We start from the raw sequence: 12561 nt of genomic DNA, 5'->3' as shown, positions 1-12561 counted from the left end.
TAAAATGGCTGCAGAAGTCACCTGACCTGCGAAATGGCCAGGTGTCTAGCAGCCTCTGAAAGTGGATTACCAAGGGACATGTCCAGGCAGTTTCCTGATTGACTTCACATCTGCTATTGTCTGCACACTCTGCAAAACATAAGGACAATAGGCCACCAGAATTCCTGGCTCCTGAAACTGCCAGGAACAAAGGGCAACTCATAATGCAAGGAGGAGGATGCTAAGGACCCCCACTATCTGTTTCAATAGCATCCTGATAGCTTTGAAAATGGGAGATTGAAGCTCCTTCGTTAATATGGACTGCCCTCCACTGTGTGTCAATAGCAGCTGACACATGACTGGCTCTACTCACAAAAAGCTATGATTATAAACTTATATGTTTCTTACATCAGAAGAGGGGTCTGCAGAATGCACTGATAATATCCAAAAGATGACTGCAGAATATAACATCGGGCAGAATTTTCCCCCCATTGGGGGGGATGTGCAGGAGCAGGCGTGAGCGGGCAGGTCTCCGATCCCATTTTAAGTGGGTGGGCCAATTAAGACCCGCCCAGAAGCGCTGTGCGCTCCCTGTGCGGGCGGCAGATTCCCAGCGCCGGGAGTGCGCTCCTTCGCATGCACAGATCTCCCTGAGGTAAAGTGCTGCCTCAGCAAGATCAGCTCAAGATTCAAAAGTTCATCAAAGGCAGAAAAAAAATTCCTGACATGTCCCCTCATGTGACACTGTCACGTAAGCTGGGACATGCCAATTTCTTTAATTTAAACATTTTATACAAATTTTAAAACCCTCATGAAACGTCAAGCCGCCAGTGGATGAGGTTTCATGTTTTTCTTGAAGGCCACCTGGACTCTTCGCCTGCCCGCCAATCTTAAGATTGGACGAGCAGCTCAGTTGATTGTTTTAATTGCTCGTTAACTGGCCTTAATAGGCCTTTGACAGTTTGGCCGGCGCGCAGCTGATTTACAGCAGAAGAGGGGCTTGGCCTAAATAGCCAAGTGGTTATGGTACTGGGTTTGTAACCCTAAGATCAAGAGTTCAAATCTCACAATGGCAAACTATGAAACTACATCTGAAACAGATGGAAACGGGTTTGTACTCGAAAGAGTTACATATTAGGCTTGGCCTAAATAGCCAAGTGGTTATGGTACTGGCCTTGTAACCCCAAGATCAAGAGTTCAAATCTCACAATGGCAAACTATGAAACAATGTAACTTCATCTGAAAAAACAGATGGAAACATGTTTGTACTCGAAAGAGTTACAGCAGAAGAGGGGTCTGCAGAATGAACTGATAATATCCAAAAGATGACTGCAGAATGTAACATCAGGCAGGATTCTCCCCCCATTGGGGGATTGTGGGGGAGCAGGCATGAGCGGGCAGGTTCCTGATCAGCGCCCCCAGTTGGGGGCACGCTGCCATTTCATGTGGGCGGGCCAATTAAGGGTCGCCCCTGTTCGCCGACTGGAAAATACAGCCCATCATCTCTTTCACCCTGCTATTCTCAAGTTCCAGCCCATACCTTTGTTAGTTTGGACCACATCACAGTGACAGAGAACTTTAATCGAAAGGAACCTGAAGTGTCATAGCATCCGCTTTGGAAAAAGATGGATTACAGTTTAAAAGAGACTGTCTGCAAATAAACAACCAGCTTACATTGGCTGCAACACCCCTGGAATTTCAACACTTCCAAAGGAACGTCAGAACATAGATTTCTTTTTTTTTCTTACGGACTTTAACTCTTCTCAATTCCACCTCCTCCACCCTGTAACTTGTTCTGCTTTTGCATGCTAGTGTGTGTTATGTCGCAGGATTTAGGGCACGTTTTTACCATTTTAGTAAGTCTTATAGATGACTTTTAAACAGTGATTTGGTAGTACAGAACTTGAGCATTGCTGAAAAAGAGACGTGCCATTGAAGCTTTTCGTCTTGCTCTCATCAGGACAGTTTGCAAGAATACCAATAGTCAAGGGAACAGCAATTTATACTGCATGAAAAGAGAGTGCTTTTACTTGAGTGAGTTTTAATAGTAGAACTACCCCCCTTTCTAGTGAACTCAAAAGATTTGATTGGCTTATTTCTCCTTATAGCTCCACATACTGTCAAGTATATACTGAATTGAAAAACCTCAACCTTTTTAAAAATTCAAACTCTGTAATAGCCAACCTCAGGAGTGGGAAAAAGGTATTTATTCACCCTTCCAGACTTGGTCGTAACATTGTCTAGGAATGGGCTAGGGGTGTTATCTGGCTGCTTTCTGGGGTTACAGATAATAGAATGAGGCAAAGAGACACAGAATTGTTAGATTTTAAATGCAGGTGTATGAGATACATCCTGAACATGGAAGTTAAAAATTCAAAAGATTAATTATTGCAGTTGTAGTCCAAAAGATAGGAAATGCCAAAAACAGCATGAAAAGGGCACACATGGCACACAGTTTAACATTTTATCCACTGTTTGCAAGGACAGACGTGAAATTCTGCTAAATTGAATCTGCTTTAACCAAAAAGACCGTTCTCCTTCCACGATTCCCTGGTCTACTTCACAGTCACCCCCAGCACTCCCTTCCCTTCGGGTAACTTTCCCTGCAAGAGCAAGAGATGTAATGCCTGCCCTTTTACCTCCTCCCTTTTCACTGTCCAAAACACACTTTCCAGGTGAAGCAGTGATCTATTTGAACTTCTTTAAATTTAGTATACTGTATTTGCTGTTCACGACGTGGTCTCTACATTGGCAAGACCAAGCACAGACTTTGTGACCACATTGCAGAGCACCTCAGTCAGTCTGTAAGCGTGACCCTGAACTTCCAGTTGCCTGTCATTTTAATTCGTCACCTTGCTTCAACTCTGATCTTTCTGACCTCTGCCTCTTGCAGTGTTCCAATGAAGTTCAACACAAGCTCAAAGAACAGTACCTCATCTTTTGACTGGGCACTTTATAGCCTTCTGGACTAGCAATGAGTTCAACAATTTTTGATCAGAATGTCTGCCCCTATTTTGTTCTCTTTTTCTTTGCATTTTTTCTTGTTTCTCTCTTTTCTCTTTGTTGGTTTCAGACAGCAACTATTCATGATCCTGTCATTCAGATTATACTTAGACACGCCTTTTATTTCTTTATTTGTGCAATTACGACTCCTTTTGGCCTTACACCATATGCCCTTTTGTCATTTAATCTCTCCTGCCCTCCACCATATCTCAGGCCTTCCTTTTTGTTCTTTGTCATCTGAAAACTTTATAATGCTGCTTCCTACACATAAGTTTATTGATCGTTTATAAAAATTAAAAGGAGTAACGGACCCAAAACTGACCCTTGAGGAACACCACGCAAACCACCTCCCAGCCTCAAAAACATCTATCCACCAACACCCCATTTTTCCGCTCATTGAGTCAAATCTATGTTCATACCACCACTTTCCCCTTAATTCTATGGGCTTGTCATCTTCTTAACAAGTTTCCTGTGTAGCACATTGTTCAATGTCTCCAGAAAGTCCACATATGTATATCTACTGCACTAACCTTAAACAACCTTTTCTGTTACCTTGTTAAAGAATTCAAGCAAGTTAGTCAGACACTATTTGTCTTTAACAAATCCATGTTGTCTCTCCTTGACTAACTCTTTCCAACTGAAAGCATATTACGTCTCTGATAATGGTTTCCAGTAACATCCCTGTAGTTTCCTGGTTTATCCCTCTCCTCTTTCTTGAACAGTAGTATAACTAACAACCCTAAAGTTATCTGGCGCTCCTCCTGCATCCAATGAGGATTGAAAGATTGTGACCAATGCACCTGCTATTTCTACCTTTGCTCCTTTCAGCAACCAGGATACATTCCCTCTGGACCAGGGGACTTACCAACTTTCAGCAATGCTAATATTTTAAGTATGTCCTCTCTACCTGTTAATATCCTAATGGTTGAAAGAAGGTGCGTAATGTTAAAAAATGGCTACCGTGTTTTCCATTTTAGAGTATTACCATAGTGACTACATTTCCAAAATACTTCATTGGTTGCAAAGTGTTTTTTGAACATCCTGAGGTCAATAAAGGTGTGATAGAAGTTAAAAATTTTCAACCTTTTATTTAGCTTTGCTCTTGTGTTTAGACCATCATTAATGTACATAGGAACACATCCCCAGAAAGCTGGATCTCAACCGATTTGATCAGATCCCTGATTAACTGAGTCATGTAAGTGGTCATCACATGATTTTTGTAGATCGCAGGGCACGAACAGGATCAATCTCTCAAGAAATAAACACTTTGTCACTCCATGGGAAAAGTCTTGTTTGAGTTATTCTTCAGACATTCTCAGCTGCCGAAATTCAAAGTACAGAAGATTCGAGCATTTGGACCAACCTTATTCACATCCAATTCATAAATTAACAGCTGTGATAAACACAGTTTTCTAAGAAACAAGTCCAACCCTTTAGAACAATCCTAAATGTTCGGATTACAATGTGCTGAGCACTGTTTGGGTAATTCACATTGGATGAGGAGGATACTTAATATCATGCCTGCTTTGTCCACACTGAATAGATGAGCTCACAATTTCCCCTGACACAAGCCATTTCATAAAAAAAGATACTTACTGAATTAATTTTATATTTGCTAAAAACATACCACAATAACGAACTTTATGCTTTTCCTTATCTTTAAAATATCACACAATGTTGAACTCCAATGGATGAATGGCAAGTCCAAACTCAAAAAAGTCAACAGTACAAAAAAAAAGTGACACAAGTGAACAGTTACAGGGTAGGCAACCCGTATGTCATTGTGAGAGGCTGAGTATCCACGTCTTAACTACTGTAAGCCTTCAATTGGAAGAGAAATCATATTTTCTCATGCCTTCCTTTCATGCCCCATGAATAAAAAAGAAAATACCTAGGACATGAGTAAACTAATAACTCTGTGAATTCCCTATAAAGAGGGGAGAATTTTCTACCCGTTGGGGGAGTTGGATGGGAGCTGGAGCGGGCAGGCGCATAGCCGATCGCCGCCTGTGATCGGCTGTGTGCCGCCTTTTTACATGGGTGATTAAGGTCTGCCCAGCGTGGCGCGTATCCAGAAACACCTTACACTCCCTGTGGCGGGGGGGGGGCGGGGGGGTGGTAGGCTGAGTCAGGGCTGCCTCAGGGAGATTAGTTCGATTTTTGTAAATTTTTTAAAAAGGAAAAGAAAGTTTTTATGACATGTCCCCTCATGTGACAGTGAGCTGGGACATATCAATAAATTATATTAAAAATTTTTATTAAACTTTAAAAACCTTGGATGAGGTTTCATGATAAATCCGAAGGTCGCCTGGGCTCTTTGCCTGTCTGCCAGCCTTAAGGTTGGATGGGCAGCTCAGTTTATTAGTTTAAATTATATTTAAATGGCCTTAATAGGCCTCTGTCAGTTTGGCGGGCGCACAGCCAACTCCGGTGCTCACCCGCTGAACTCAAGATCTGAATGACGCGCAGTTACGTTGGGACGCATGCCCCACGTCATTACGTGTCATTTTATGCATCAGCAATCGGGCCCCACCCCCGCCTGCCAACGCGAAGATTCTGGCCAGAAAATTAGTGCTTGTCAAATCCACAAAGTTTTTGCTACACAAAACTTTTTAAATTAAAATATTTGTGCACTATTTACTGATAGTTATACCTCAGTAACAACTCCAATTTTTGACTAGAAAGACATTCTTCTGAATGATAGGCTCCTACATTTGTGTGACCAATTGTCACAGAAGAAAAATTTCTAATAGGCTACTTAAAACACCAGAGATGCGAATTGATTTTCACCAACTTCCACCTGTAATCTATTTCAGTCAGAGGAACACAATATAACTGTTTCAATTTATGATTTTCCTTCTCAACCAACAATGAATTCATTAAACAAAGGTCTAACCACATCAACATGAACACCTGAACTAATGAGATTCAGTGCACTGAATCAGAGTTACTTGGTGCAACAAGATGGTGAATGACGCAGTGAATTTTAAATATCATCTGGTATTTAACACTAAGATTGACTCAGGCCAGCAAGTTAATATGAAAATAATTCAATTTGCAACAGCAGTGTGCATTTGACAGATTAAGAGAGAAATAACTGAAAAGCAAAACCAAAGTTAATTATACCTGCCTTTGTTTTCTTTTAAAGATATCAAATGTTTTTAAGAATTTATACTCTTTCATACGCCATTAATTTGTGAACAGAATTTGTGAAATGATCCCACTGAAACCAATATTAACAATGAACTAGCCTTTTGAAATGTGCTTTTCTCCATTCAGTTGTTGTTTCCAAGTAAAAATGCAATATGGGGCAAAACATGGAGTAGAAATTTTGGAGTAAATGTTCAGTGCTTCTCTCAAAACTTACTTATTCTGCATCATGTTCATTATAACCCAGTCAGGAAGATAGACGTTCTTTCCAATGAGATCTTTGAACATAATGAATGTCTCCATCAGAAAGTCCTGAAATAGAGTACAAACTTTCATTGTTTTGGCACGGAATGGTCAAGACTACTGATCAGTGACTAAATAGGCAAGTTGCCTAACAGTAGTTTTTGAACAATAAAATTAATTTTTTTTTACAAAATTAGATGCATAATTTCAAACTTTTAAAATAAACTTTTCCAATTCCAAAATCATAACTTCAAAGTAAAATTATTAAAAATCATATTTTAATATACCAATTATTTCTTTGTAGTTCTGCACTCTAATACCAAGTTGTAATACATAATCTTTACATTATTAGAATTTTAACAAGTATTTTATTCTGAACATTGTATTTCATAATGGATATTAGATTTTGGTATTGCCCAGATGAACTATGGAGTCTTTCATAGCTTTAAAGTTTCTTGTTCCAGAGTCTAGTAAGCATCACATGAAATGAAATAATTCACTTCTGAATTATGGCTGGTGTTAGTCATGGCATACAGGTCTCACCCCAGAAACCTGAGCACAAAAGTGCAGTACAGAGGGAACGCAGCACTATCAGAGGTGCCATCTTTCTGATGAGGTTCTCAGTCCCTTTTCTGCCCTCTCAAATAGACATGGCCAATAATTATCCTTCAACCAAAATCACTCAGATCATCTAGTTATTATCACATTGCTGTTTGTGAACTTACTGTAGACAAATTTGCTGCTGCCTTTCCTACATTGTGACAGTAACTACACATCAAAAGTATTTCATTAGCTGTAAAATACTTTGGGAATTCCTCAATCGTGATAGGTGCAATTTTTTTTTCTTTCTTTCATTCAGCTTTGGCTCTTTACGCTTTAATTTTGAGTTGTCTGCAATTAGTTTGAATACTTTTTTGGTCCTGTACCTCAATCCACAAGATTTGAGCCACCATGAGACATGTGGGAAAACTAGGCATGTCAACTCAGAAGAGAAATTAACTGATTTGTACGTTATTTTAAGTTCCTTAATGACTCAGTGATATCATTGCTAAAGTGAAACTGTGCAATACAGATTCACAAGGTTCCAAGTTCAATTCCAGGTTATGAGTCACTATCTTCAGAATTGGGATAAATATATATTAAATTGTTATATGGAGCATGCTTTTCATTGAAAACTCATATCTGTTAGTTCTTTTAGGGTACTGTGGTTAAATATTTTTAACATTAAAAGGGTTACTTTGTCATGCAAAAGCTTCTATTATGTAAATTATTTCAATCTGTGATTGCAAAATCTAGCCAGTGGACTCCTTCACTTGAATCAAAATGCTTTTCAAAAACTGTTCTTAACATTTTTCCCCCTTGATAACTGAAATTTCTGATTTCCAAAGCAAGGATTTGAAGAGAATTTTTCATCTTCCATAATAAAATTATTAATTGAATAATGAAAGCACAAAACACATTTTAACCTTTACTTCCCCTCTCCTCACCGTCCAAGGGCCCAAACACTCCTTTCAAGTGAAGCAGCATTTCACTTGCACTTCCCTCGATTTAGTCTACTGCATTCGTTGCTCCCAATGCAGTTTCCTCTACATTCAAGAGACCAAACACAGACTGGGTGAGCGCTTTGCAGAACACCTTCGGTCTGTCTGCAAGCATGACCAGACCTCCCTGATGCTTGCCATTTCAATACTCCACCTTGCTCTCAAGCCCACATGTCTGTCCTTGGCTTGCTGCATTGTTCCAGTGAAGCTCAACGCAAACTGGAGGAACAGCACCTCATCTTCCGACTAGGCACTTTAAGCCTTCCAGACTGAATATTGAGTTCAACAATTTTAGATCATGAACTCCCTCCTCCATCCCCACCCCCTTTCCGATCCTCCCCTTTTTTCCCAATAATTTATATAGATTTTTCTTTTCCCACCTATTTCCATTATTTTTAAATGTATTTCCATCCATTGTTTTATCACTACCTTTTAGCCTATTTAGATCCCTTCCCTTCACCCCACCCCACCCCCACTAGGGCTATCTGTAGCTTGCTTCTCATGCTTTCTACCCTTAATTAGCACATTCCTTAGATAATATCACCACCTTCAACACCTCTTTGTCCTTTTGTCTATGACATCTTTTGGCTATCTCAACCTGTCACTGGCCCCCTATCCAGCTCTACCTGTCCCACACCCCCCCCCCCTTAAACCAGCTTATATTTCACCTCTTTTCTATTTTTACTTAGTTCTGTTGAAGAGTCATACGAAACGTTAACTGTGTTCCTCTCCGCAGATGCTGCCAGACCTGCTGAGTTTTTTCAGGTATTTTTATTTTTGTTTTGGATTTCCAGCATCCGCAGTTTTTTGCTTTTTCTACATTTTAATCAAAGTTTTCCCAGGCTTCCAAAACCAAGGTTTGTATTTTATATCCATGCCCAGAATTGTGGCTGTGAGCTAAATTTGGATTGTGCAGTCTGAGCATGTTCAGTATATCTAATCTCTCAAGCTGCATCAATACTGTTCAGTCAACTCTATTAATGGGATATTTTTCTTTAACTCTGAGTACTTTCTGTCCAGCAGCTTTTCTTCAAATAATTTTGAAAGAGATAAATGTCAGAGGACAAATTTCTATTGGGTGTACTATTCTTTTAAAAAGAGCGAAAGAAAACAATGGGCAGAATTTTGCCATCAGCAAGCAGGGCCTACTCGCTGATGCATTAAATGACATGGGATGATGTCGGGCGGAACCCCTGACGTCACCCACTCCATTTAAATTTTCAGGAAGGCGGGGGAACAGCAAAATCAGCTGTGGGCCCGCCGACCTGTCAATGACCACTTGAGGCCATTGACAGGATCAAATAACTATCCATTTAAAGGACCTGCCCATCCAACCTTAAGGTTGGCAGATCAGCCAGGAGCCTCAGCGGCAAATAGAAAAAACATGAAACCTCATCCAGTGGTGGGATGAGGTTTCACGTAGGGTTTTAAAAATTGTAATAAAGTTGTTCTGTAAATTATGAACATGTCCCAACTCATGTGACATTGTAAGGGATTTTTCTTTTCTCTATTTTTTAATATTTTTAAGAGTCAAGGCGATCTCCCTGAGGCTGCACTTAGCCTCAGGGAGATGTGCGCTCTTTTGTGCGCGAAAGAGTGCACTCTCGATTTTAGGGAATCCCCCCCGCCCGCAAAGTAAGGGAGCGCATAGCTCTTCCTGGCGGACGTCACGCTGGCTGGGCCTTAATTGGCCCACCCACATAAAATGGCGGTGTGGCCCCAATCGCTGGTGGCGATCGGCTCCACGCCCGCCTGCGATTGGGTCAGGCCCACCCTCCCAACAAACGGAAATTCTGCCCAATGTTATGATAATGCAGCGGGTGTAGATGTCACTTTTTTTCTATGAACTTTAAAATATATTAGAGAGATAAAGGAAGGAAAAATGGAAGAAAAGTAATATGTATACATTATGCAACTTAACCTCAGAGGGGGTAAATCAAATGAAAGAAAGTGGATAAAGGATTAAGGATAAAGCCAGTGACAGCAGAGTAAAGAAGGATGAAAGGTGTGGGTTTATATGGGCAGTTCAAAGGATAAGAGAAAAGTGTAGTGATAGAATGAAGCCGGACAAGGGCAACAGGTAGCTGGGAAAGTCAAGAGGTAGTAAATGTGAGGACACTGATGAGGTAGGTGAAGAAGTTTGCTTGGACAATCATATGGGAAGATTGTGGTGAACTGCTAATTTATAGGATCCAACAATATTCCACAAAGCTTTCAAAACCACTCTAAGAGCATCCAAAGCTTACTTTCAAAAGTGCTATTAAAAAGGCTGAAAGTAACCTTTGCAATAAATTTGAAATGCACTATCAGGATTAAGTGTGTTTACAATTCAACACTATCACTGTGGCACAATCGTGTTTCAAACACTACTGTGCACCTGTTCGATGTGCCATATTCTTCAGTTCTGAAAGCCAAATGCACAATATTATGCAAAATTAGTTGTTCCACTTACCACAACATCTGATCTCATCTTCCCATAGGTCTTGATTAAATGGGCATAATGATAATCTTCCATCTGCCTTAGGATGGCTGTCATGCAAGCAACAAAGTTGCCCTGAAATGAAAAATAGTTAGTGTTATTACTACTTGATCAAAAAAATCACTGCTCTCATGAATCTTCAATTATATTATCCTCTGAAAATAGCCCTTTTTAATCTGTTCTTAAAATTTCTGAAAATGTGACTATGGGTCAATTCATATGGCAAGTATAGGATTAATACAAAGTAAATTTTAAAATTGTTAAATTGGTAGTGCACATGCAGACTGAGGACCCAATCACAGCAAAGCAGTCAAACTCTCTGGCAATGGTAGTCGTAGGCCACTTTGATTTGATGTCACATGGTGGTGTCAAATTTTGTTACAAAGTTTAGGTGAGGTCTGTTGGATCCTCTGGATATTACAGGATAATTTTCAATTTACTGCTACAGCATTAGCTGGAATTGTGGATTGGGTATAAGTAGAGAAACTAACCCTCACTTCCAAGTACTTCTTAGAGAAGAAATCTTCCAGATATTGATTCCTTAGTTTTGTAGGGTACTTCACTGCTATTTGGTCTTTGTTCTGGCTCCTGGTACTGTAAAATTGACCCCATTTAATATATGTTGTAGTTGACTTCACAGCACTGGAGGCAACATTAAAAAAAACTGAACCTGGATATTTGCAGTTACTTGAAAGTTGTTACTGTGGCTTTCAATGTTAACTTGTACAGTGTGTGAAAACTACATTATTGGATTGATTTGATTTGTCTGAGTGCTCAGCATGACCACTGACAGGGAAAAACGGAAGAGATTTGAACTGGCAGCACCTGAGCGGAAAGAGAGGCACAACCAGCATCCAATTGCTTTGGCTCTAGTACCTCCTGTCTCATGAGGGAAATGAAGCATTTGCTGATGAAGTTCTCCATGATACCCTGGCACCCAATCCCCGTTTTTCTTACAGCACGACCACCAACATCAGGAGTATTCGTAAAAGCTACTAGTAATGCTACTTTCACTACTTTGAGCATCTGTTAGAATTAACCCAATTGACATTTGATAAAAAAAACAATTTTTCTCAATCTTAGTACCACCCATTATTAGGGTTGTTTACTTTTCAACATATGAAGCATTTCACTGAAAACTTCCTTGCACGTTCTCCTAGTTAGCTAACGTAACTTCAGTGGAGGACCAGCCAAAATCTTGTTGAAGTGTAGACATGGGCTGTTATAGTGGCTGAGCAGGCAGGGAAACCAGAGGAAACTCCCGGCATTAGTGCTTTCTAAATATATACGAGCTGTTGCTTGCTCAAGTATAAAAAAAATTAAAGTATTGTAGTATGATGTGGAGTTTTTGGTGCAAACACTGAATATCAAATGAACTTGTTTGCAAAAAGAGACAAACTCACCCTGGGGTTTTTGGTGCAAACACTGAATATCAAATGAACTTGTTTGCAAAAAGAGACAAACTCACCCTAGCTTGCACTACAGAGAAAAAGTAAACTACTGAAATGTACAAAGGGCGAAAGGTTAGTATATCTGCAAATTACCTTGCATTATTACACGTAAAAACTTTAAAATTATTATACATTTAAATCACAAAAATAGTCTGCTTCTTCAGTGCAGGAAATATTATATCAGATATTTATGGTCATTTTTAGTAGATTTAGTATAGAAAATAGTTAATAAATACAAAATATGCATAAACATGTGCCAATATATAATGTTCATACAATGCATATAAAATATATATGTCATTTTATAGTACGTTTTTCTATTTTGCATTGTCTAATTTTAGAACCTGCATCGGGATAAACATGTAAATTTGCATACTTTATACCATTTAGCCATCGTTGTCAATTATGAACCATCTGCTCCTGTCTAATCCAATTACCATAACACAAAGCAAGCTATCTTTTAAGGTGACAAGTAATAAAAGCAGGCCTAATACAAAAATTCCAAACACCTGTACTTGATGCATTAGTGTTTAGGATTTGGTGTCTGAGCTTGCTGACCAAAATCAGCAGCATTCCTCTATTAACAACTCACTTTCATCTTAAGTTGCTGAACCAGGCAATCAGAACTCTGCTATACAGTACAGTTAGGAAATTCTAATCCTGGAATTATTTCACATCAGAAAGTCCTAACCACAGAATGGAGCATAGCTTTGAC

General features: G+C 39.5%; 1 protein-coding gene across 1 annotated transcript in view; it reads right to left on the bottom strand.

The window, feature by feature from the left end:
• Positions 1-12561, bottom strand: part of dock1 (dedicator of cytokinesis 1) — a 693250-nt gene that overhangs the window by 292301 nt on the left and 388388 nt on the right. Inside the window, exons 28-29 of the mRNA XM_041210280.1 lie at positions 10369-10470; positions 6350-6444 (exon numbers count right to left, since the gene is read on the bottom strand). Of these exons, the coding sequence (XP_041066214.1) occupies positions 6350-6444; positions 10369-10470 (197 nt within the window). The remainder of the gene's footprint in view (positions 1-6349; positions 6445-10368; positions 10471-12561) is intronic.

Source organism: Carcharodon carcharias, chromosome 17, assembly GCF_017639515.1.
Source record: "Carcharodon carcharias isolate sCarCar2 chromosome 17, sCarCar2.pri, whole genome shotgun sequence".
In the NCBI taxonomy this organism is placed as follows: Eukaryota; Metazoa; Chordata; class Chondrichthyes; order Lamniformes; family Lamnidae; genus Carcharodon; species Carcharodon carcharias.
The sequence above is the reverse complement of the archived record's forward strand: the minus strand, read 5'-3'. Positions and strand labels throughout refer to the sequence as shown.